Source organism: Herpailurus yagouaroundi, unplaced genomic scaffold, assembly GCF_014898765.1.
Source record: "Herpailurus yagouaroundi ecotype Mexico unplaced genomic scaffold, PumYag 181, whole genome shotgun sequence".
Taxonomy (NCBI): domain Eukaryota; kingdom Metazoa; phylum Chordata; class Mammalia; order Carnivora; family Felidae; genus Herpailurus; species Herpailurus yagouaroundi.
The window spans coordinates 34,680,123-34,706,012 of NW_024412412.1; the positions used below are offsets into that span (position 1 = coordinate 34,680,123).

The window sequence follows — 25,890 nt, forward strand, 5'->3', positions numbered from 1 at the left end:
GGAGACACAGTGATTCCTCTCCATATACCCAGTGCTCAGAGTAGTGCCCAGACATGGTAGCCTCTCAATAAATGTGTCAGGGGCATGCCATGCCAGGAAATCACACACACAGATGGGTTTTTGAGCACCTACTATGTGCCCGGCAGCCAGCTGACCCACTAAGGGTCGGATTCACAAACCAGGCCTGGGCCCACATCCAAGTGCTGATTGTCCAGAGGGTGGCAAGATGACCGCCACATTAAGCTAAATAATCAGCACCAGAACGATCCCAGATAAGCATTCACTCCATTGCCAGGCTAGTGGAAACGCCAGAGTGGCCAGGGGAGGCTTCGTGGAACAGGAGGCGCCAGGCTGGGCCTAACGGGGCGGGTGGGATGTGGGAATCAAGGCAGGGATTCCAATGAAATGAGAACAGATGAGAAGCCCGCACAGTGGGGAGATGGGATGCCAAGCCCAGAAGCAGCAGAGTTCTGAGGACTTGGGGGACGGGAGAGATTTGCTGAGTGTGGGCTCTGGGAACGTCACCCACCCAGCAGGCCTTCTTGGGGCTCTTTGGGGGAAGGGCAGCTGGGAGGGCAAGTAGTTCAGGCCGTGGGGCCAGGGTGCATGGTGACCGGGCTTCCCTCTGCCCCCGCCTGCAGACATCCAGAAGAATTATGAGTGTGCCAACTTCGGCGAGCAGGGCATCACCATGGGCTGCTGGGACATGTATCGCCATGACATCGACTGCCAGTGGGTCGACATCACTGACGTACCCCCTGGAGACTACCTGTTCCAGGTGAGGGGCACAGGAGGGGGTTTCAGCCCCTGCTGAGGGGAGGAGCGGCCTTCTCCCAGTGACGGGGGAGGCAGCCCCCTTGGTGGCGGTGTCCAAACACAGAACACGTGCAGGGAGGCACACAAAGCCCTTGGGGAGCTGCCAGGCCCCTGAGACGTCGCCTTAACACTTGCGAATCAAAGCGCGTGCACGTAGCCAGGTTTGGTCTTCAGGCTGAGAATTTGTTCCACAGACCCTAAGGCAACCCTCATCCGTGGTGTCCTCTGACACAGACTGTCACCTCCCCCCCACCCCTCCCGTGCCCTCACCCTCCCCTGTCTGTGCTATCGAGGCTGGGAGTAAGCTCAGGAGGAGCCATTCACCCGCAAGCGTCTGTGACTTGCCTCTCCCAGAAAAGGTGACCTCCCGAAAGGGTCTGCAGAGGGGACAATGCTGCTGCCTTCCTGCAGACACAGTGGCATGCTCCAGCCGTGCCCCTGGCATGGGAGCAGGGGCACCACATTCCCGGCATCGCCCTCTCTGGAGCACAGGTGCGCTCTGGCACGTTCCTACACCTCCACCCGTCTAGGTCTCGAGCTCACCCTGCTGGGTGGCAAAGTGGGTGACCAGAAATGTGTCATTCTGCCTTGAAAACTTTCCCAAGGGGCATTCAGCCAGCCCAGAGCCCAGCCCGTGGTCCCCACCCTGGAGACAGCCCTGGGAAGAACCAACACCTGCACAGAAGTGACCACAGAGGGGCTTTGAAAGTTTTCCTGTGCAATTTCAGAGGCTGGAAATCAGACAGCCAAGCACTTTTCCACCCCCAAACCCAAAACCGCAGACTTGGAGAGGCCCAGCCAAAGAGCAGAGTGCTCTTTATTTTAAAAAATGAATATCCATGTCTCTGTGCACGTACACTGTGCCCAGGGTTTTGTGTTTGAGGTTTGCTACCACTTTGCCGGGTGAACGTGTATTCTCGTGTGTCCTGACAAATGCCACCTATTTAATAACTAGGGCTCGTTGAAGATTGATGCCAGGCCTGGCCGTGCCTAAACCCTGTAAATGAATGTAATTCCCCCAATGAAGGCCTTTACTACTACCCTCATTTTACAGCCAGGCAAACCCAGGTCACATCAACTCTGTATCCGTGTTCCTGACCCCTGACGACACAATTAGCAAGTTAACTTACTGGGAGCGTTTGTGCCTCTGATTAATGGAAAAGAGTATTTCCCTTGGGACAGACATGGAACTTTAGATGTGTGATAGCCCTGGCCTGGGATTTCACTGGCCCTCTCCATTCCCACATGGACCTAAGAGCAGACCTCAGTAATGCTGCCAAAGGCAGGAGAGAGCCAGGGAAGGAGGACGTGCCTTCCAGGCAGAAGGGCCTGCAGGAAAGGCTCAGAGGCAGGGACGTGTGTGAAGTCACACCTCCAGGAGCACACGGCCTGGTCCTTGTCCCATCCCATCTCAGCACATCCTGCTCCCCAGCTCCCTTCTAGTTCCTATCAACAGCCCGTTCTGTGGCCTCCCTGGGCCCCCATCCCTGCCTCTACTAATCTCAAACCTCCCAGGGCACCCAGGAGAGGGTAACCCCTTTTTGAAGGCCGACTTATGGGAGGGTATATGTGTGTGAATCACAGAGAGGCAGACAGAGGTGCACATTCTCACTCCTCCCAGCCTTGACCCCTCATCTCTGGCTAGTCCTGCCCCGGGGCTGCTCTTGGAGCAGGAGGTTGCCCCGACTCTGGAGGCAGGGCTGGTCTCAGTAGAGCCTGGGCCCGAGGTGAAGGGTGACCAGGGCAGGACTCAGCAGCGCCGTCTGACCTGACTTGCCCCCAGGTTGTCATTAACCCCAACTACGAGGTTGCGGAGTCTGACTACACCAACAACATCATGAAGTGCAGGACCCGCTACGACGGCCACCGCATCTGGATGTACAACTGCCACATAGGTAAGGTCCCTGGGCACTGGTGAGGGAGCACGGCACACCCAGAGCTGCCCCCAGGCCCGCCAGCCCCCCGCAGCCCCCCCCCCCCCCCCAGGAGACAGGCGAGAGCTGCCCTTTGTCGAGGAATCAGAGCAGCTTCCATATTCGGGTAATGAGCGTGGGGAATGGAGCCAGCCTCCCATTTCCACGCACAGGAAGGAAGCTGTAGACACATAAGGCCTGGACAGAGGCTGGGTTTTTGCAGCCAGTTCTGGCCGGGGAAGGAGGGAGGCACGGCACCGGGCTTGGAGCTGAGGCCATCTCATTACACATGTGACCTCAAACATGTGGGCGTCAGCAATTTGCGGGTTCTGTGTATATCATTTTCCTCTGTTGAGAACCAGAGGCTAGTCAAGCACTGTGGCGTCTGGTGGCCAACGAAGAAACTTATCCTCGCACTACACACACTGGGGAACAAGACAGGGAGCAGAGCTTCCTCTTCGGCAGGAAGAGAGACGCCCCCACTCTCGGGATGGCAAAAACTAAACTTGCTATGTCTAGTTGCTCCTTCTCTCGTGTTGCCTGAACACCTGATGTGGGCCTGGCCCTGGGGATGACCAGCACCTAGTTGCTGCCCTGGTGGCGTCGCAGAGGTGGCCCCAGCAGGCCATTTGGTGGAGGGCGGTGGCTCCAGGGCCCCTGAGGCCGGCAGTTCCAATGGGGGAGAAGGCTGAGCATGCGGTTTGCCAAACTCTGTCTCCCCGATGCCTACCCCTCAGGTGGTTCCTTCAGTGAAGAGACGGAAAAAAAGTTTGAACACTTCAGTGGACTCATAAATAACCAGCTCTCCACACGGTAAAGCACCAGGTCACCTCCTGTCTTAAGGCCACAGCGCATCGTCCCCAACAACTGCAGTCTGACTGATGGCCACACTCCCTCCTCGCCAGCCCCACCCCTGCCCCATCTCAACCCCCTGCAGCCATGCCCAAGACCCAGGAGAAAGGGGTGTGCCTGTCATTTGCTGGGGGCTGCTGCCTGACCTTTGGAGCCTGGGGACGACCTCCAGGGTGGGGCTTGGCCACAGGGCCGTGGGTGCCAAGAGCCATCTTGTCTGGAACCCCAGGAGCACGGTTAGCAGCAGAGCATCCCACCCAAAGCACGGTCCACCTCAAGTAGGAGAGCACCCCCCTCAACTCACGACAGATACTACGGGGCCATGTTGGTGGTATGAACTATCAACCCAAGGCGGTCAGGTCGGGCTGAATTCCATTTGTCCTTCTCTTAGCTCATGTCCAGCCAACTTGAGTATCTAGACCTCTCTTCCAATTAAACAGACTGCCTCTATCATATTCACATACACAGATAATGCTGCCATGTGTTTTTCTAATTAGGTGAGCTCAGAGTTGGTGCTTCCCCCGGTCCCCCTCCCAAATCCTCTTACTTTTCAAGATACCATTATTATATTTTCACAGACTTTCAAATACAAAGCGACTTAGTGGCATTTAATGGGCATCTGGGCCTTGGAAAGTATAGGTCAAAAGAAAAACCCAACCCACCGGTGTAAGTGGCTCATCCTTCTGTTGTTCCAATTCTGTGGGTTAACTGATTCAACGGTGCTATAGCCAGGGTCCTGGGTGATGAGGACACCCACCGAGCGCCATGTGTCATCACAGACACTTACACATACTTGAAACGTTGAATAAAAAGTTTATGGTACGCATCTGTGTTTCATTTGGGCCTCTGTACCTGGCCCTGAGCCGCAGAGCTGCTCCGTACAGTAGGCGGGAGGGAGCCCGGCATGCACTTACAGGTTCACGGCTGCAGAGACCTTCCAGAGCGGCTGCAGGGGGTCTCCCTCAGTTCCCACCACAAAAGACCAACTCCTGCCTTCTGGATCACAAAGACACAAGTCATGACCTTTCTTGAACTTGTTCTGTAGTGTCTTTCAGGGGGCACGGCGGCTGTGTTAGGACCGGATGGGACGTTTAGATTTAAACCATCTCGTGGGACTGGGGGGCGGAGGGGGGAGTTTCTTCCCACAAGGGCAGCGCCTCGGCCAGGCTCCAAGGGAGGGGCGGTGATGCGGAGCATGTGCGCCCACAGAGCAGTGGCTGAGCTCTGCCCAGCACTGGCAGGGTGGGTGGTCGAGGCTAGCCACTCTCTCCCAGACACGGGGACTCTCACCCGTATCAAGAGCGTGCTGTGGCCCAGCGGGTCAGAAGGGTCCACAATGACCCCAGAGCACCAGATAGGGCCGCCTTGGCACCAAATCCACCCACACCAGAAAAATGAGTGACTGGAGACCTTGTCCCCATCGATGCCCTTGTCCTGTGAGGGGGGCTCAAATTCATGGGCCGTTTCAGATTTTACCTCTTGGCTTTGCTCACAGTTACAGAATTCTGCAAGAAGCCCCTCTGTAACCCACGCCGGCAGGTTAACACGAGGACAAGTTCACAGCACTGGTGCCCTTAGCATTGCCATCAGCCCACTGCTGCCCTGCAGCCCACGGCAGGTTAGGATGCCTGACTTGTTAGGAGACTGGGCAGGTGTCACACAACAGGTGCAACCTCCTCCCCCCATGAACTGGGCAGGCACTGGGCCAAATGCCTGAGGCCCAGCTGGCATCCTCCAGGCCAATCTGGGGGCCCCTTTTGTTCGGCAGCCCCAGTCTAAACTAGGAGACAGACAGCACCCCCTGGTGTTGCCTGGCAGACCATCACATTTGGAAACAACCGTCAGGTTTTTATTTTTTCTCAACTTCTGGAACTAGACCAAACTAAAGCCCACCACACCCAACAAGGACACCCTGACAAATAGTGCAGGGCTGTTCCGGTGTCTATAAAGGCTTGTGGTGTTGGCGCACCAGCTTCGTCCTGGGGCCACCGATCCAGGCTTGCTGGGCCTCTCAGGGCCTCAGGGAGGTAGAAGACTCGACCGCAGGCCGCTCTTTCTTCTTGTGTTGGAGCCCCAGGGCCCGGGCCACCAGCCTCCTGGCCACCGCTGTATTTGTCTGTGGTCTCACCTTCGCCAGACGCAGGAGCTCTAAAAGGAAAGCCCCATGGGGACGGAGACTTGAATTCAAGGCTGTGGCCACCACTCCTCCCAATGACAGCAGACTAGAGGCCATCTGAGCCAACCTCTAAGGCCCAGCTGTGCCCACAGCATGATGCCCATGGGATCCTCACCTAATCCTGCTGCTTCTGCACCTTCCCTGTCTCTCCGTCTGGGGGAAGTGAGGGGAAGGAGGGTGGGCTAATCTTATATACCTCTCTGAACTGCAGAGCCAACTGAGAGGGAAGTCAAGTCAGGTGGGACACCTGGAGCTCTGGGACTGACAGGATATTTACTGTCCCCAAGTCTGGGGCAAAGGCTACAGAGGCCACAAGAGCATTGGATAGCCTCGGCCGGCCTCTTCTGGGCCACTTTTGCCAGTCACTGCTTTGCAGCCACAGAAAACTGGCCTCTAAAAGCCCCCATCGTGCTTTCTGGAAGGAGAAGAGGAAAAAAGAGGAGGTATCATTTACTTGGCATCTTCTGTGTGCCCCCCACTGCTCTAGACAGGTCTGCCAGGCTCTTTTGCTCACTCCTCCAATATACCCAGTACAATCTGCTTATTTTACAGAGACAGGGACCATCTCACAGACATTAGGTGGCTTGCTCAAGGTCAACTTAAATAAGTGACAGAAGCGGGATCATACCCAGGGCTGACCCCAGAATCCAAGCTCTTTCAACCCCACTGTAAAATATGGCTCCCATGACCCTACAGGAAAAACCAAGCTTTTCCCTGAACAGCACCCAGAAGAGGTACGCATAGGAGGGCAAGCCCAGCACAGAGAAGCTGGCAAACAGCTCTCCCTCCTGGGGCCCTTCTTCCCTAGGCACTCCAGCCCCCAGGGTGGGGAAGGAGCAGCCCTTTGGCCACTGTAGCCCAGGGGTCCTAGGGCAGACAGCTGAAGACCAAGGAATGAATCTGGAGGGAAGGCCCCACCCTGCCCAACCAAACACTCATACAGCCTTTCGATCGGGACACAACTGGCTTCCTTACTTGGCCTCTGCAAGGCTTTCAGCTTTGACTGCTTGGTTCCCTGCGTAAGGGGCCGGATCTTGAGCACAGAGAAATCCTTGGTCAGGGCTTCAGCGGCTATGAAAAGAAAACAGATCTGAAGCCACTGCTCTTCTTCCTGGTGAGGCCCCCTCAGGGACAAGGGATGCATGTATCACCCCAAACTGATGGAGCTGCTTTGTGCGCCCATTTAAGGCTCAGGGACAGGGCTGCCCTGACACCACTCTGGGCAAGAGACGACCACCATCTGTTCACCTCACACCCAGCGCCCCGCAGGCCTACACAGGGCACCCGTGCAGGGCCAGCTTCCACACGCTACCGTGGGGTGGTCAGGAGCCACACCAACCAGCAAGGCTGCAATTGTGACATCACAGAAGGCAGGCTCCCACCTTCTAAAGCCCAGGAGCCTCAAATAAACTCTACCCTTTCCCCCACTCACGACTCTCCCGGGCGCATGCCCTCACTACCCCGAGTTCTGTGGGGTCATGGAGTATTTGAGTATGTCAGACTCAGCATGTCAGAGCTTGCAGGGGCTTCGGGTCCAAGCCACCCTTTTATGCATGAGGAAACTGAGGCCAGGACGTGACGTACTCATGGCACACAGCTTGGCAGAGCCCAGAAGGCAGCCGTGGCTGAGCCTCACCCAGCACCCATTCTTTGTACCACACCCTGTGGCCATCCTCCCTGCCTCCCCTTCAGTCAGGTCCTTCTGTGGGGCTGCCCCAGTCCTTCTGCTCTCTAAACACCTCAGGCTCTCCTGAGAACTGGGCCCACACCAACTATGGCCTCTCCCAGCTCTGGTGTTTAGAAGCTCGTGGTTATGAAAAGCCCAGCCAAGGAGGTCAAGGGTCTTGATAAATACACCCATAGTGAGCAGTGGTGTGGCAGCGGCAGCTTCAGAAAGTGGCCGAGAGGGAGCAGGAGCCCAGAGTTACAGCCAGGAGGTTGGCTGACACCCCCAGATTTGACATCCCAGACCACTGGCATTCTGGGCACCTCAGTCTCCCCATCTGTAAAATAGAAGTAATCTGACCTACATCTTGAAGCTGCAATGAAAACCAAGTAAAAATGCATCTGTCTGAACCAGACGAAATTATCAGTATTTAAATGCTTTTTACCTACGAAAAGAGCACTTTCTTATGATTTAATATGTGGAAGCCCCATGAGCTTGGCCTGAGACATGTACTCAGTAAATGTCACCAGAATCTGAAACAGGCACCACCGTGAACAGGGGAGGGTGTGAGCAGCCTGGCCCGGAGCCCACTCTGCTGCCTCTGAACTTCTGGATGAGGCAGGCTGGGAGTAGGCCCTGGCAGTCCACTCACTCAGGTTAGCCTGCACCCTGGACCCTTGTCAACGGCAGTCAGAGAAGAGCCAAGCCCACCGTGAAGCCACATTACCTGAGGCCAGGCAGGGAAAGACACCGAGCGCGTGCGTGTCATCTACCCACTGAATCTTGAGCCCCTTCTCTCTGTGCCAGGGAAGAGGAGACAGAGTGAGTACAAAAGCAAGGGGCAAAACCCTTTCTGAGAAAGGAGTCCCCTCCCGCCTCCAATCCTCCAACACTATGAGCTCAACACAAGTTCCGATCTCCCCTGGGAAGGAGACCACCCTTTGCAGCAAACTTTCTCTGAAGACCATATGGTTGGCTTGAGAAAGATAAGTATCACCCGTGTTGATCAGATACGTCCCAGATTCCTAGACTGCAGAAAGCCAGGATTCAAAGAGCCTAGCGCCAACAGTAAAGATGGCTCCACACAGGCACCGTCACAGCAAGGCCAAGGGCATAGGGTCCAAGGCTGGAGACAAAAGGGTTTATGTCCTAGGAACACAGGACAGGACCTAAAATAAGCAGTCAGTGTTACTGCCCCTAATCAACTTTCTTCCTACTGCCCAAGAAAGCCACAGACTATGGGGCTGATGAGAGGCCAAAAGCCGTTCAGGCCCCCAGTTTCTCTGTGGGCACTGCCCACGTGGGCTGAGGAAGTCACAGGTGGCCCCGGTTTGGCCACGCTTTTAGGGAACAAGAGCAGATGTGCCCCTTTGCCCCATGAAGCTGTCCCCTCATCCTTCGTCAGGCTCAGGGAGGCAAGGCAGGGCAGTTTTGGAAGCAGTCAGAAAAGGGGGCCATGAAGAAAGGGACTTTTAAAAGACTAAGCAGGAAGGCACCTGGCCAGCTCAGTCAGTGGAGATGCAACTCGGTATCGGGGTTGTGAGTTCGAACCCTGTGTTGGGTGTAGAGATTACTGAAAAATAAACTCTTTTACAAAAACTTTTAAAAAAGGACTAAGCAGGAAAAGAGAAGGGAGACTGGAGGAAAGAGAGATAGAGAAAAAGCGAAAAGACTGGAGTTGGATCCAAGAAATTTGGGAAAACAGAAGTCTTTCCTTGCAACATATCCTCTTGGTGCCCGTCTCCACCCTGACTCTGCCCGAGCACATTCAAGCCCAGCTCACCCCACAAACAGTTCTTACACAGAAATGGCCCTCGGCCCACTGACTGAGTGGGTGGCTGGGACGTGGAGCAGAGGAGGCAGTGGGCTGCCTGTGTCATGCCTGTGTCATGCATCCTGATGAAGGGCTGGCTCCTGGCAGACGTGTGGGGGTGCAGGGGGGCAGGATGGAGGTCTGCTGCCGCGGGCCAGCAGGACCAGATCTAGGGCCACTGAATGTGTCCCTCACCAGAAAATCAGCTCTCCTCTTCTGTACAGTCATAGGCCAGAAGGAATATGAAGCCTAGGGCAACCACACCCACTTTCTGCCTTTCTTTCCAGATAGCTAGACACTGGGGAAGGGCAGGCAAGTGTCCCCAACAGCAAAGCGATGGTCTAGCTCCTCTCCAGAGGCCAGCACCCACCTCCCCTGCCTCCCTGAAGCTTCGGGAGCACTCACTGGAACTCGGAAAATGCTGCCAGCAGGTCCTCAGTCTCGAGTGTCGGCTCAAAGTCGTAGATCTCCACCACGTGGGCAAAATCCTTTTCTCCAGGCAGCTCCTCCATGAAGGAGGACGTGTCCACACGGATCTTCTCTACCTGAATCTCCTTCTCAGTCAGGTTGTCTGTTATCTGGGAGATCGCAGCCTTTAGCAAGGGGAGCTCTGACACACAGGGCTCCAAACACCTGCTTTCAAAACCACACACAGTCCTGCGGGCTCCTGGGCCGGCAGGGAGGTGAGCACCAAAAGTGGCCTCCCACAGAAGCCATACCCAGCAAGTCTGGGAAAGGCAGCATGATGGCAGAATGGGCTAGAAGGTGGAGAGGCGGGAGTTTTAGGGAAGGTAACTTTTATGGAGTCTCCATTGGGTTAACTGGCATTTACACACAATATGTTTCATAGAATCCTGAAAACTGTATCCTATATATACCCTCTTTATAGATGGAAATGCTATAAATCAAAGAGTTAAGCAATTCTGCCCAAAGATATACAGTCAGGAAGAGACAGAACTGGGCAAGTTCAGGATCTTTCTTCCCCTTAGCAATGTGATATTAAGCAAGTCTTTCTGGTCTCTACCCTTCATCTATAATATAGTAATAAAAGATGGCTACCCTCCCAACTGAACATGATAGCCAGTCTCAGGGGCAGACACACAGTTCCAAGGAAATGAAATTTGTAAAACAAAGCTTCAGGCGAAAGATCATTCTTATGACCAAGGTCTGTAGTCCTTTAGGAAGCAATTCCACACCTATCCTATCTGCTACCTTGTGAAGCATGTATCATTACTCATTTCTCAGATGAGGGCACTGAGATTTAGAAAAACAAAATGACTTGCTGGTAGAAGAGCTTGTCAGACAGCTCCTACGTGGTTACGTACCCGACCCCATATCCTGAGCCTCGATCCTCCCACCGTGTCAGTCCCGACTCCTTCGTGCAAGGCCCAGTGCTCCCCACTACGTCTCCTAAGGGACACCTAAAACCCAGCACCCAGCCCTGCTCAGGCAGCACAAACCCCACCCTCTCCTCACCAGGACCCTTGGTGCCCATCCACCCTCGACCACACCCACCTCACTTCCGCCCTCCCTTTTCTGGGTTTAAGAGCCTCATCACCTCCTGTAGCAGCTCACTGTAATCATCCTCGGAGCAGCTGCCAAGCCCCAACTCTTCCAACTCTGCTTCTTCCTCCTCTGCCAGGCTCTTCTCCACCTCACTCCCATTCGCCTCTTCTGAGTCCAGCCTCAGACCGGACCCAAGTTGTGTGGCCATCTCCAACCCATGTCCTGTCCCTGAGTGGCTCTCGGGCTGTGGGGACTCAATGCCAACTAGGTCCAGTAGCTGTTCATTGTCACAGCGTTGGTCTGGGCCCTCTAGGTCCTCAGGTGCCTGAGTTGTCAACACAGGGAGGTCCTGATCAGAGTTGAGATCCTCAGCACCAACATTTCCAGGCTCTTCCAGGAGCCCACCAGCTGGAGCATCTCCCTTGAGCCCTTGGGTAGAGGGTGGTACCCATTCTTCTTGCCTGCGCAGTACTCGGGGCACATACAAAGCCTGGTCTGGTTTGCGTCCACGATGCCACCGGCCAGCCCGCGCCCCCCGAGGACCAGCAGGTGCTCCTTGGTTTGAGGTGGGCCGAGGTCCTCGATGCTTGCCAGGCTGGGAGGCAGGAGGGTGGCAGGGGCCAGAGAGTCCATCTGAACTGGGTAACCTGGAGCAGGAGCAGGAGGGGATCAGAGCCGTGGTTAGGCCCCAAGGAAAATGGTTTACTGCAGCTACCTACCATTCAGGCATGAGGCTCTCAGGTCAGCATTAGGCCAAAACCCAAGCCAAAATGACCCCTGAAAATGCCATAGGAAGGCAATGTAGTGGAGGTTGAATGCCAACTTTGAAGAAGCCCAAAGCAACCAGCTCTCCCTCTAGTATTATAAACTATTAGAGACAGCTGAATCTTCGGTTATACACTAGATGAAATAAGTACTCGCATTTAGGAACTTTGTCACTAGAAAGATATGTAACCTTAAACACCAGGATCACAGTCACTGTGATAAGACCCTGAGAGACGCACATGGTAACAGAGACGTGTGAGGCTCGAATGTGCTTCCCTCGTGCCACGGCCTCTCGAGGCAAACACTCGCACCGCTTAAACTGCTCTATTTTTCTCTCTTTCGGCCCAAGTGGATAGCTGATTTTGCCAAATGAATTCCACAAACAATGCACACTTAGTGCACTGCTGAGGCAAAAGGCAGCACTGTCTTTAAGCAGCTGAGGTGGGGCCAGAGGCAGCAGCCTGGGGGCCTGCCAGCTCTGGCTCCTGTCCACCTCACCCACCCACCCACAAGGAACTCTGAGGGCCCTCCACAGCGCTATGATACACACCTGATATCCAAGTGACAGATGACTGTCCTTCTCCTCCAGCCCTCCCCAACAGAGAAGCTGCTCAGAAGATCAAAATTCTCTGCTGTCCTGTGGATCAGGTACCGGAGGCGACTGGAGAGTGGGGGGAAAAGAAGTACCCTGGGAAGGGAAGGGAATGAGTGCTGAGCAGGGGCTCTGGGTGCTGGCCTCCCCCTAAGGCCTGACCCCCACTCCCCAGCCCAGGTCCATGCCCAGTTTACGGTAGGCTAGACCCTCGGCTCCCTCTGCCCCCTTGCGTCCCTGGCCGCCTGCAAAGGACATGGGCATAGAGGTTATCACGGGAACTTAGTGGTCCTATTCCATTCCTGTGCTGGAGCCCTTCAAATCTCTGGGTGATGCTCAGAATTACACAGGAAAAATGTGGCTGGGAGAAGCTAGCGAGCAGGTTATTAAACCCAAAGGCGAAGATCAGAGGCAGGTAGGAACCAACTACCTGGTAAGGGGGCCCAGGTGGCTCTGGACGAACCTGCCCTCCCTGCACTGGCAGCCCGCACCGCCCCCCCCCCCCCCCCACTCCGGCTTACTTTGACAGCTGCTTCTGCAGCAGAAAGCGGTCCAGCTCCTCGTGGATGCGGTGCACAAAGTCATTCTCGGCGGAGGAGAGGAAGACGCCGTCCAAGCAAAGAAGGGCCAGGGTGACAGGTGGGAGAGCCTGGGGAGGCAGACGGACGCGGCAGGATCAGATCACAGACCCCGGGCCCACCCACAACCCCGCAGCGTCGCTGCCGCCGAAAAGGTCGTAGAGGCCACCGCGGCCAAGGTCTCTCTTCCAAGTGAGGAGGAGCCAGGCTCCGAGGCGGGGAAGGACGTGCCCAGGGAGGAGTCTCCTGGCCCTGCGGGGACGCGCACCCCTGCACAAGGAGCCCCACGCCGCGCTCCCTCTCCCTGGGGCGGGCCCGCCGCTCTCACGCCCGGCTGACATGCGCGGCGCCGCTCGGGCCTGCTCGGCGGGCGCGGCCGGCCCTCCCCAGGCCACGAGCGAGAGGCCCTAAAGGCGCGGTGCCAGCCCGGGGTGACTGCCCGCCCCCAAGCCCGCAAGTCGCGCTCACCGCCCCGCGGGTCGCCGCCGCTCTCAGGGCCCCCGGAAGCCCGAGCCCCCGGAGCGCCCAAGCACCACCGGGCCTCCGAGGAGTCACAGCGCCACCGCGCGGCCCGGGGGAGGCATCGCAGAAATGGCAGAGGGGCGTGTCGTGGAGTTTTTTTTGCCCATGAGAGCACACTGTCTCCTAGGATTAATTAAGTTCAGCAAAGACTTTTGAGTGGTTCCTATGTGCCAGTTTCCTATGAGCTAGATTGTCCGGCTCCTTGCTCCCCTCCCTAGGGAACTAACAAGGAATAACTCCAATTAGTAACCTTAATTGGGGCTTGAAATTCTTGCCATCAGACTGCTCCTGGGTCTATAATCTAAGAGAACAGAATCAAAATCCTCCTGTTTCCTGAAAGTGCTGACATGGAAGCCCCTGATCATCCTGAATCCAGAAGCTCAGAGCAAAGCAGAGCCCTGAGCTAACAACACGTAAGACCCAGTTTTTAATACAGAGAAGGGACAGTCTGAATGTACCCTGCGGTAGGATATGGGCAAGGTCATGGGGACAGTATACCTCAAAAGGTGGGCTGGTTGTTTAAAAAAAAAATTTTTTTTTTAAATAAGATGGGCTTGGAGAAGGGGCCTGGGAACTGAAAAATGGGGGAAATTAAGATGCATTTTGCTTTCTCACTTTTCTCAGAGTATTGCTTTAAAAGATGGTGCTATTATATCACATTTACAAAAACTATCTTTCTAAATAGTTTGAAATAGTTTGAAAGGACCTAGGAGAAAGACAAAACCCAGTACAGGGAGAACTCAAGGGAGCCAAGTCTTGAGTCCCCTTTCTGGGCATGGTAGCGAGGAGCCTCTGAAGGCCAGGCACGTCGCCTACCTCCAGCCTGAAGGGACGTCCAGCCTCTGAGGAAGCAGAGGATAGGAGGGTGGCAGGAAGAACAAGAGACATCCATTTGGTTTCTGACCCTACAGGCCCCACCCACACCCCACACAGGCTTAAATGAAGTGGGAGCAGGCCTGCAGAGAGTGCTGAGTGGCCACAAGATGGCACTGTTTCTCCGACCAGGCTTCTTTGGCCCTTGGAAGGCTGGAAGGCAAGCCCACTCAGCCACAGCCGCAGACCAGATCTGACCTGGGAGAAATATTCCTGGGGACTCAGGAAACAAAGACCCAACTTTCTCAACAAAGTGGCTGTCTCTCCCCCCAAATAGAGGGACAAATCAAAACCCAGGAAACAAGCCATGCCTCCACCTCTTTAGAGGGTCCACAGTACAGATGTTCAACACATTCAGAGACCGTAAAAACAAAGCTTGTAGAAGAAGGACTGCCCCTGAACCCTTTCTACCATACCTTCTTCGGACAGCTCAGAGGGTGAACAGAAAAAAAGGTGTCAGCATGCGGGCCTCCACCATGGGTGGAGGTTTTGAAGGGATGCCCAGATAAATGTGGAAGAGAATCAAAATGCATCCACCGACGCTATTTTGGGACAATATCAGATAAGGATAAAATGGTCTCTATTACTCAGAAGGGAGTAAACAGAACAAAAAGCAGCACAAAAGATACACAGAATTTCTACAGGAAAAAAAAAAAAGAAAAGAACATAGTAGGAAAAAGAGCGTGGAGGGTAAGAGTACATTGGAAGATCATCTTGAGAAAAGAGAATAAAATTGCAGTTAATAACTGCTTCACATTCCCAAGGAATTCAAAGAAAGCCTGATTTCCCTGTCACAATGGATAAACCAACAGGCTGAGATGAAAGAGAACTGTCAGAGCCACGGAAAGATGTGAAAGAGGCAATCATGTTCATTACAGGAGCGGCAAAAACTAGAGCCAACTAAGCAGTGATGTTGAGTAAATGCTTGTGGAAAAGAAGATTACTATTTACTGTTTAACGAGTGCATAAAAACTGCTCTCGTTAAATCCTTACAGCAGCCCTTTCAGATGGAGATTGTTACCCTATTGTAGAAAAATAAGCCGAGGTTTAGCCAAGGACACCCAACTACTAAGTGCAGAGTTGGAACTCACTCAAACCTACATCTAGCCTGACTGCCACACGCATGCTCCTAAACACCACAGGATTAAGATTCTCCATCTCTAGAATGTCACTAAAATTGTCCCGATGGCCAGTGGCCAGATGCAAAAATCAGGAAGTAAATAAATTAGATGAATCTGATCAGCTGGAGAAACATGCTAATACGTGCTAGAGAATTTTACCCCAACAAGAGGTATGACTGACAGATTATGAAAGAATTGAAAGCAGGGGGACACGGGGTTACAAACAGTCCCCTCTGAAAAGATGGACCTGGAGTCCCTTGCTGCCATAGTGTTCTCTTTGTACTTAAGTTTAAATGTAAGAATATCAAGTTTATGGGGCACCTGGGCGGCTTAGTCGGTTAAGCATCGACTCTTGGTTTTGGCACAGGCCATGATCTCATGGTTTGTGGGTTCGAGCCCCACATCAGGCTCTTTGCTGGAAGAATGGAGCCTGCTTGAGATTCTCCCTCTCTCTCTGCCCCTCCCCTGCTTACTCTCTCTCTCTCTCTCTCAAAATAAATAAATAAACTTTAAAAAAGAATATCAAGTTTATTATTGTTATCAAAAGTCCTTGTAATGTTTGCATCGTTTGGCATATTAGAGAATCTAACACATTAGGTGGTGATTCCAGTTTAAAAAGTGAAAGGGAGGGGCGCCTGGGTGGCGCAGTCGGTTAAGCGTCCGACTTCAGCCAGGTCACGATCTCACCGTCTGTGAGTTCGAGCCCCGCGTCAGGCTCTGGGCTATGGCTCAGAGCCTGGAGCCTGTTTCTGATTCTGTGTCTCCCTCTCTCTCTGCCCCTCCCCCGTTCATGCTCTGTCTCTCTCTGTCCCAAAAATAAATAAACGTTGAAAAAAAAATTAAAAAAAAAAAAGTGAAAGGGATCTCAGACTTACAATTTTATTTTTTTAAATATAATTTATTGTCAAATTGGTTTCCATACAACACCAAGTGCTCATCCCAACAAGTGCCCTCCTCCCTGCCCATCACCTGCTTTCCCCTCTCCCCCACCCGCCCCCATCTATCCTTAGTTTGTTCTCAGTCCTTAAGAGTCTCATGGTTTACCTCCCTCCCTCTCTGAAAAAATTTTTCCCCTTCCCCTCCCCTATGGTCTTCTGTTAAGTTTCTCAAGATCCACATTTAAGTGAAAACATATGGTGTCGGTCAGACTTACAATTTTAAATGGGTAGATGTAAAGATGAGGAGAACAAAGGCAAAAGAAATGTAGATAAAATTAAACTTCCCTAAAACATGCAGCCCATTGATAAATACTTGAGACTGGCAGAGAGGACTTCCTCAAAGAACTCACAACTGCCTTAATGTTAATGCTTTGCTAGACGCAAAAAGCAACTTTAGCTGGACAATAGCTGGGCCTCCAGGATCCTGTAAGCCTTCTTTGGCATGTGAAAATCCTTTTGGAAACTTCCTTTGTCTTTATCCCCACTACCATGAACTTAAAAATTTATAATCAATAGCTCCTTACAATCCCAGTACAGCTCTTCCTGCCCACAGGTCCTGACGCCATGCTTTAATAAAAACATCTTTTTACACTGAAAACGTCTCAAGAATTCTTTCTTGACAGTTCCCTCCTGGCCCACATCACATCAGTAAGAGTATTTGACTACGTTGGTAAACAGGATCATAATATTAAAGACAGCTGGATTTGCAATACTTTAAGATCAAGAGTTGTTTACAACACAGAGAAACATTTTGCTTTATACCCCACAAGGTCATTCATTTGATATGCTTAAAAAAAAGTTGGGACTTATGGAGGGGCATCTAGGTGACTCAGTTGGTTAAGCATCTGACTTTTGATTTTGGCTCAGATCATGATCTCATGGTTTATGAGTTAGAGCCCCTGTGGGGCTCTGTGCTGACAGCCTGGAGCCTGTTTAGGATTCTCTCTCTCCTTCTCTCTCTGTCCCTCCCCCACTTTCTCTCTCTCTCTCTCAAAACAAATATACTTTTTTTTTTAAGTTAGGAATTATGGAATATAGAGTAAACATACTTTTCCCTATTCCTTCCACTAAATACAACTAAAAACCCTGAACACTGTATATAAAACAAGTATAAGGAGACTAAAAGGTAGAGAGAAGAAAGCAGAGCAGCGAGGGACTTCAGGATTCAAGGAAAAACAAAGTGGTAAATTTCCTGGTTTTTGTTTTTGTTTTTGTTTTATCTTATGCCTCACATTCCCAGACCCGGAGCTTAAAGAAGCCAGCAACCCAGGAACATCAAAAGACACAAACAAAACAATACAAAACAAAAACCGGACAAAAGCCTTTTTTTTTCCTATCTACTTAAAGGAGCAAGCTAGCAAGAAAGAATACTTTGAGACAATAACTGTTCTACCCCAGCCAAACACTCTCCTCACTCAAACCAGCAAAAGCCAAATAGTAACTTAAATTGTCACTTTCACTGTCCTGTAATAAAGTGCCACAACCTTCCCACCAAGATAATGTCAGCGAAGGCTCAGAAGAGAATTGGGACTTTCGTGCCTTCCAGGTGGTGATGAGCCCTGACAGCTTCCTGCCGTATCAGTAGAGACCACTAGAGAGCCTAACTTCCACCCCTACCCAGCAGTAAAAAGTCACCTTCCTCCTCACCCTCCTCACTGGCGTGCTATCATAGGAGGCCTCACGGACAGTAGGACTTTCATCAGGATGCAGAAATCAAGAGGCCATTCCCCCCCCCCCCCCCACTGTGTCAGTGGAAGCCATGTAGGGAGCAGCAAGGCACTTCTGATGAGGGAGCTTGAGGCAGACTGAGGGCAAAATACAAGCTAGCACAAACCCCCACAGGTTGAATGAAAGGAACAATCCAAATGACAGCCCTGCCTTAGTTTAAAGCTAGGTTCTCTTTTCTGCTTATTATGGATCTTTGATAAGAAATACAATTGCTGAGAAGTCTGTTTTGCTTGCTGTTTGCTACGAGCATTGTGAGGCCTTTCCTGAATGTAACCCGCTGTGTAGTAGAATGGGTTGTAAACCTTCCTAAATGTAGTCTGATATGTAATGGAATGAGTGATTGTACATAAACTAACTGGCATTTCTCGCTTCTGTAAACCTACTTGCTTAGCACATTCCTCACCTACCCTACCCTCTTCCTCCTTCCCCCTTTTTCCTCCCGCCACAAGTAACGGACAAAGCCTTCCCGCCAAAGGACAGACAAAGGACGCCCAATCAGAGAACAACAAATGTCCTTACTTTAAAATCAACTAATTAGGTCCCTCATAATTTGAAACCTCCCCTGTGCTATTTGTCTCTGTCTATAAAAACGCTGTACCAACCCTGATCAAGGCCTCTTGCGTCACCGGCGACGAGTGCGCAGAGGACCAGGTTCGAACCTGCAATAAACGACCCTTGCCGCTTGGCTTTGACTTACGACTCTGGTGGACTTTTGTGGGAGGTTTCAGAACTTCGGGCATTACATTGATTCGTGTGATATTCCTCAGGCACTCCTGGCTGCCCAAGGACAAAGGAAAAGTAAGAAAACAAATGGCCTACTGATAGAGATCACAGTCATATAGGACATGGGTCTCTATCAGTTTATAAATATCTTAGTAAATTACAAGAAAAAGGCAATCCTATCAATAGCCTAATCTCCAGAAACCTATAGACTTAGTTCCCTGGAGCCCCAGCATCACCCTTCCATAGTGATATGGGGAAAAAAGACAAGAAGGAAATGGCAGGTAAAAGTAAATCTCCTTATAACCTGCAGACCATTGACAGACACTTGAGGCAGGCAGAGTGAAAAATTTCTCCAGGAACTCCCTACTATCTTAATGTTAATGCCTTATAGAGGGGAAAACAACCTTAGCTTGACAATAGCAAGGCCTCAGTTATCTTTGGAGTCTTTAGCATATCAAAGTCACTCTGGAGGCCTTTCTTTTGCCTTTACCTCCTCAACTTCATAGTATAGATATAACCAGTCACTCTTCACAACCCCAGTGCAGCTCTTGCTACCCGAGGATCCTGTCCCCATGCTTTAATAAAATCACCGTTTTGCACCAAAGACGTCTTCAAGAATTCTTTCTTGGCCATTGGCTCTGGAACCTGTGAATACCCAATCACCTCAAAACTTCATCACTTCTACCTCTCCCAGACAGGAAAGTATCCCTGGAGGCTTCCTGGGAATCCAGAACTCCCACCCCCCACCCAGCAATAATGAGGGGCCCCCACCTCAGGTGTGAAGGAGGGTGAGTGGGGAACCTGGATTTTAACCCCCACCTGGCAGTAAGAGGCAGTGCCCCCCATCCCCCTGCTGGAGTGGTGTCAGGAAAAGACAGCTAAAACAGAGATATAATTAAGACCCAGAATCTTCCAATGTAACACCCAAGATGTCCAGAATTCAATCAGAAATACTGATACCAAATACTAGGAAGATCTCATACTCAATGAGAAAAGGCAGTCAATTGATACAAACACTGAGATGCCAGAAATGTCACATTATCTGACAAAGATTTTAAAGTAGCCATGATAGAAATGCTTCAACAAGCAATTATGAACACACTTGAAATAAATGGGGAAAAAAAATAGTCTCAGCTAAGGCACAGAACATGTAAAGAAGAACCAAAAGGAAATTTTAGAATTGAAAAATGCAATAACCAAAATAAAATGCTCAGTAGCAGAATGGAATAAGAAAAGGAAAGAACCTATGACCTAGAAAATAAAACTAGGAACTACCCAATCTGAACAATAGAGAGTAAACAGACTGAAAACAAAAATGAATAGAGACAAAGTGATCTGTGAGACTTTAACAAAACAATTTTATATTCATTTTATTAGAGTCCTAGAAAGAGAAGAGAAATAAGGTGAGGTGGGAAAAGTGGTTAAAACAATGGCTGAAAACTTCTGAAACTTGGGAAGAAATCCACTGGGAAATGTGGAAAGGGTCAATTTACCAAGAAGATATAGCAAATTTGAAGAAGAAATCAAGACAATCTCAGATAAAGAGTAAGATAACTTGTTGCCAGGAGACCTAGCCTAAAAGAACAGCTTTAAAAAAGTTCTCTAAATAAAAAGGAAACAATAAAAGAAAGAATCTTAGAACATTAGAAGGAAAAAAGAATAGAGTAAGCAAAAATAAAAGTAATACAACAGACTTGCCTTCTCTTCTTGAATCTTCTAAATTGTGCTTGACGGTTAAAACAAAAATTATAACCAACTAGTGGATCTAAATGTACATAGAGGAAATATTTAAAACAATTTATTATAAATGGAGGAGGTTAAAAGAAGAAAAACGGAGGTAAGGTGTCTATACTTTACTCAAATTGGTAAACTGAGAACACCAGAAGACTATAGTAAGTTATGTGATACCAAAGCAACCATTAAAAAAGCTATAGAGAGACATTTAAAAATACTATAGGTTAAAAACATACTATAGAGAAATCAAAATGGAATTCTAAAATATGTTCAAGTAACCTACAGAAATACAGGAAAAAGAAAACAGAAGTATAAAACAAAGAAAACAAACAGAAAACAAACAATAAAAGAGCAGACCTAGACCCTAAAATATCACTAATTATACTAAATGTAAATGTTCTAAATACACCGATTAAAAGACAGATTGTCAAAGTCAATTTAAAACCATGATTCAACTATATGCCGTCTGCAAGAAGCATTATTTATAATTAATTATAAATTATAATTATAATTTATATAAATATATAAATATAATTATAAATTATAATTATAAGAAGTAATTATTTATATTACTTCAAATATAAAAATATAGGCAGGTTGAAAGTAAAAGGATGGAAAAAGATCTATAATGCAAACATTAATCAAAGAAAAGCAGCTGTGGCTATATTAATTTCAGATAAGATAGAGTTCAGGGCAAAGAAAATGACTTGAGACAGAGAGGGACACTATATAATGATAAAAGGGTCAATTTACCAAGAAGACATAGCAATCTTGTATGTGTAAGTTCAAAACAAAAAATCTGCAAAATATGTAAAGCAAAAACTCATAGAACTGAAAGGAGAAATGACAAAGCCCACAATCAGAGATTTTGACATCTCTCTTTTAACAACTGATAGAATAACTAGACAGAAAAACAGCAAAAATGTAGAATAACTCAACAATACCATTAATCAACATGATCTAATCAACATGTGGGGTGCCTGTCTGGCTCAGTTGGTAGATCATGTGACTCTTGATTCCAGGGTTGTGAGTTCAAACCCCATGTTAGGCACAGAGCCTACTTAAAAAAATAAATAAATGAAAGAAAAGAAAACAAATAAAACATGATCTAATCAACATGTGTAGAACACTCTACCCGACAACAGCAGAATACACCTCTGTTTTAAGTATCCATGGAAAATTGTCCAAAATAGACCATATCCTAGACCATATAACAAACCTCAACAACAAACCTTAAATTATTTAAAATAATTTACATCATATGTTCTCTGACCACAATGAAATCAAAGTAGAAATAAATAACAAAAACATAGCAGGAAAATCTCAAACCATTTGGAAACTAAACAACACGCTTCTAAATAATCCAAGGATCAAAAAGGAAATCCTGGGGGAATTTAAAAATACACTGAATGGAATAAAAATGAAAAGAATATATCAAAATTTGTAGAACACAGGTAAGCAGTGCTATGAAGGAAATTGATAGTACTACATGCACACCTTAAGAAAAAAGGAACACTCTCGAGTTAAAAGATAAAGAAGAGCAAAATAAACCCAAAGAAAGTAGAAAAGTGGGGCACCTGGCTGGCTCAATTGGTAGAGCATGTTACTCTTGGTCTCAGGGTTGTAAATTCGAGCCCATGCTGGGTGTAGAGATTACTTAAAAATAAAATCTTAGGGGCACCAGGGTGGCTCTGTCATTTGAGCATCCAACTTCGGCCCAGGTCATGATCTCACAGTTCGTGAGTTTGAGCCCCACATTGAGTTCACTCCTGCTTTGGATCCTCTGTCTCCCTCTCTCTCTGCTCCTCCCCACTTGCACTCTCTCTCTCTCTCTCTCTCTCTCTCTCAAAAATAAACAAACATGTAAAAAAAAAAAAAGTAAAGAAGAAAATCTTAAAGAAAGAAAAAGTAGAAAGGAAGAAAATATAAAACAAGAGTAGAAATTAATGAAATTGAAAACAGGAAAACAATAGAGAAAATCAATAACCCAAAGAGCTGGTTCTTTGAAAAGGTCAATAAAATGACATGAAAAACAGAACACACAATTTACCAACATCAGGAATGAAACAGGAAATATCACTACAGACCCTATAGACATCAAAAGTATAAAGAAATATAACAAACAACTTTACACACATACATGTAACAATTTAGTGAAAAAACCCAATCCTAAAAAGTCATTCAGTGTATTCTATTTATATAACCATTTTGGAAAGACAAATTTTTTTAGATGGAGAATAGATTAGTGGTTGAAAGGGTTAGAAACAGGAGGTATGGTGGGGGGAGATTGATGGAGGGGAGAGGAAGTGGGTATAACCAAAAAAGCTACAGGAAGAATCCTTGTGTTCTGTATCTTGACTGTGGTGGTGGATACAGGAACCTACACGTGTAATAAGGTTATGTAGAATGAAATAGACATGCACACAAATGCAAATGAGTATAAGCAGAACTGAGAAAATCTGAGTAAGATTGGAGGATTGTATGAATGTCTACTTCTGGTTTTGATATTGTGCTATAGCTTGCAAGATGTTACCACTCCGGGAAACTGGGTAAAGAGTACACGAGATTTCTTTTTATTATGTCTTACAAATGCATGAAACTCTACCACTGGCACAATAAAAATTTGCAATTAATAAAAAAGAAAAGCCATATGTATCAAATTTATACATGCTGATTAAATATAATAACTTCATAAATATGAGTAAAACCAGGACCAAATGTTTAAGGGAAATTTGTCAGTCATTTCAACTTTACCAAAGTTGCTCTCATTTTCTGTAAAATATAGTACATATATAAATAAAATTATAATATTTATAAATTGAAATTTATTTATTTATTTTTTTTCAACGTTTATTTATTTTTGGGACAGAGAGAGACAGAGCATGAACGGGGGAGGGGCAGAGAGAGAGGGAGACACAGAATCGGAAACAGGCTCCAGGCTCTGAGCCATCAGCCCAGAGCCCGACGCGGGGCTCGAACTCACGGACCGCGAGATCGTGACCTGGCTGAAGTCGGGCGCTTAACCGACCGCGCCACCCAGGCGCCCCTATAAATTGAAATTTAAAACAATAAAAACTAGGTATTTACATGTGTTACTTTTATAAACTAATATAACTTAAAAGCTAAATAGCTATAATAAATATTTTGTGAATAAAAAGCCACTCTCAAGAAAAACTACATAAAACTACATGAAATTCAAAGCAAAAACAGAAAAGATTAAAGCAGTTAGGGAAAATATGAATACAGAAGCTTACATACATTGTATGTAGATCCAACATATAGATAATTAGGACACCTGAGGAAGAAAACAAAATTATTGGAACAAAAATTTAAATTGCAACAATATTTTGTTTAAACAAAGGAAAACATGAAACTGTAGATTAAAGTGACTTACTGTGTTCCAGAAATAAATAGGTGATAGGTAGATAGATAGATAGATAGATAGATAGGAAGACAGACAAATGGCTAATCCAGATCATGATAAAATCATTTTCTCTGGACATAAAAAAAAGACAAATATCATGATTTAGGTAGAACACAAAGGAAAAAAATCAGGTAGCTGCAGATCTCCCTAGCAACTCATATGCCAGAAGAAAATGGAATAATATCTGTGAAAGTTTAAAGGACAAATGTTAAGACCAGAAAATTCTAAAAACCATGATGGCAACCTGAGATGTTTTCAAACTTGCAATGACTTTGTAGGTCTATCTCTCCCAGAAATTCTGCTGAGGGAAATGGAGTGGTCCTGGCCTGTCTAAGGTGGAGACATAGGCAGACAGTGTTTATAGACAGTCTGTCATGTGTCCTGTAGAGATTAAGTCTCAAGACTTTTGGAAAATCCACAAATAACTAAAATTGTTTTCTCTGAAGACCTAGTCAATTTATTCCAGAATAGATTGCCCTGCTGGTCTCTTGGATAGCTGCCAGCTAATCACCTTAATTAGAAAAACAAAATTCTTTCTAGACTAGCACCCTTTTTCCCCCTTCCCCTCTTCCCTTTTTCTTATATAAATCCTTTTTGTTGTTGTCTTTTCTTTCTTTCTTTTTCTTTTTTGTCTTTGTTCACTGATAAGAATCTCATTACTGTCCATGGTGTACTTGTGAGTTAGTTTTACAACCTACAACTTACTAGATGGTTCTAAGTTCTGCTTTTCCCTTCCTGGGAAGCTACTAAAAGACGTAATCCAGACAACCAAGAGATGAACAAAAATAAGTGACTCACAAACTGCGATGTCATGAGAGAAAAGGCTTCATGATTGAACATTTAATTTGCTTAAACACTCAATTGAATGAAATAATCACAGCAAGAAAATGGTATGCATGCAAATATTATAATTCTTGAAAGGAGGGCTACAGAATGTAAAAAAAAAAAAAAAAAAAAGCATTTTCAATCACCACAGATTAAGACAGGATTCCCAAAATGCATTTTAAAGTGTGGAGGAAGGAGGAAGGGTATATAACTGACAAAGTCAGTAAGTACAATTTTTTTCCAACTGGCAGAGGTTGAGGACATTAGTTAATAAAGAAAACTCTGTATAGCAAAATATCATACAAGGGTGGGGGGGACTATAAAAATAGAGAAAGAAAGAGGTGATGGAAATAACATGAAACAAAGCTTTTGTAGCAAAACCACAAATGGGATAGATTCAATTATATTATAAACATTGAAACTGATTCAAAGAGCAAAATATCATTCTATACGCTTTACCAAACTCACACCAAGGACAACTCTATACAAATTCACTCAGGGACCTCAGTGAAATAGTCAAAATACCACATGGAACTTAATGGGGAAACATTCATTTCAGAGCATGCCAGTGATATTCACCAGTGTCTTTTTTGACCATTTCTTCCAGAGGTACTAGCAAAAGCAATTCAAGGAAAGAAAGAAAAAAAAGTGGAAAGGCTGGAAATTTGGTGGGATCCAATCATCATTGTTTGCAGAATATGTATTTATTTACCGAAAAATCCAGGATCCATGAAGAAACTCTTAATAAGCGAGAACTGTCCCCAGAAATGAAACCCGTCTGGAGCAGAGGCAGTGGGAATTCTAGCAGAGGGGCAATGAAAGGGGGGGGGAGGGGGGGGGGAAGCTGGGGAAAAGAGGCCAGAGGAAGAAAGGAATGAGAAATCCACCCCCTAGTCCCTGTGCTACCTGATTGGCCTCCATGTGTGCCATCCCTGGTGCGGAGGGTCCCCACCCCAGCCCCCATCTCTCTGAAGCTATTTGTTGTCCCTCAGTTTCCCAGGAGACCACCTCAGGCTTGCCAGAATTCCAGCTCCCTTCTTAAAGGGCCAGAGTAACAGGAACCCAGATGCGGAATGGGGGGTGGAAGGCAGGCCTCACTGGTGGGCTGTGGGGCTAAGGCCTGGCCTCGTCTCAGCCTCTAGGCTCCTGCCAGGGACTCCTTACCACGGTTGGACTGCACGTGTTTGCACACTCACCCAAACCCAAATCCGTTTTCCCTAGCTCAAGTGCCACCTCACATCAGATCCTTTTGCACTGCAGGACCTAGAGGACAGGAGGGAGACATAATATTAAGACTTTGTAAAGGCTGGGAGTGGCGGGTGGGT

At 48.1% G+C, this 25,890-nt stretch overlaps 2 protein-coding genes across 6 annotated transcripts in view; one reads left to right on the forward strand and one right to left on the reverse strand.

The window, feature by feature from the left end:
• LOXL2 (lysyl oxidase like 2) overlaps nucleotides 1-4,403 on the forward strand; it is a 93,157-nt gene extending 88,754 nt beyond the window's left edge. The window contains exons 12-14 of the mRNA XM_040490264.1: nucleotides 642-778; nucleotides 2,600-2,711; nucleotides 3,467-4,403. Of these exons, the coding sequence (XP_040346198.1) occupies nucleotides 642-778; nucleotides 2,600-2,711; nucleotides 3,467-3,546 (329 nt within the window). The 3' untranslated portion in view covers nucleotides 3,547-4,403. The remainder of the gene's footprint in view (nucleotides 1-641; nucleotides 779-2,599; nucleotides 2,712-3,466) is intronic.
• A 1,078-nt stretch (nucleotides 4,404-5,481) lies between these two features.
• Nucleotides 5,482-25,544, reverse strand: R3HCC1 (R3H domain and coiled-coil containing 1). 5 transcript variants are annotated; one of them, XM_040490271.1, is made up of 9 exons: nucleotides 25,472-25,544; nucleotides 23,571-23,611; nucleotides 12,621-12,748; nucleotides 12,058-12,195; nucleotides 10,795-11,389; nucleotides 9,642-9,814; nucleotides 8,151-8,221; nucleotides 6,733-6,828; nucleotides 5,482-5,729 (listed from the first exon to the last, which is right to left on the reverse strand). In XM_040490271.1, exons 1-9 carry the CDS (start codon nucleotides 25,527-25,529, stop codon nucleotides 5,593-5,595), a joined length of 1,437 nt encoding a protein of 478 aa, XP_040346205.1. In that variant the 5' UTR covers nucleotides 25,530-25,544; the 3' UTR covers nucleotides 5,482-5,592. The 5 variants fall into 5 exon arrangements, with proteins under 5 accessions (XP_040346205.1, XP_040346208.1, XP_040346207.1 ...); XM_040490274.1 differs by lacking the exon at nucleotides 6,733-6,828; XM_040490273.1 differs by lacking the exon at nucleotides 23,571-23,611 and having other exon boundaries at nucleotides 25,472-25,523.
• Nucleotides 25,545-25,890: the final 346 nt, after the last annotated feature.

Excerpts from the sequence above, each read along its gene's own strand:
- R3HCC1 (XM_040490271.1), bottom strand. The coding sequence starts at position 25,529 with ATGGGGGCTGGGGTGGGGACCCTCCGCACCAGGGATGGCACACATGGA. Across the intron at positions 12,749-23,570 it reads TGGATCTACATACAATGTAT|GCTCTCCCACCTGTCACCCT; the intron begins GTAAGCTTCTGT and ends CTGCCTCCCCAG. Across the intron at positions 9,815-10,794 it reads ACAGTGAGCTGCTACAGGAG|ATAACAGACAACCTGACTGA; the intron begins GTGATGAGGCTC and ends GCGATCTCCCAG.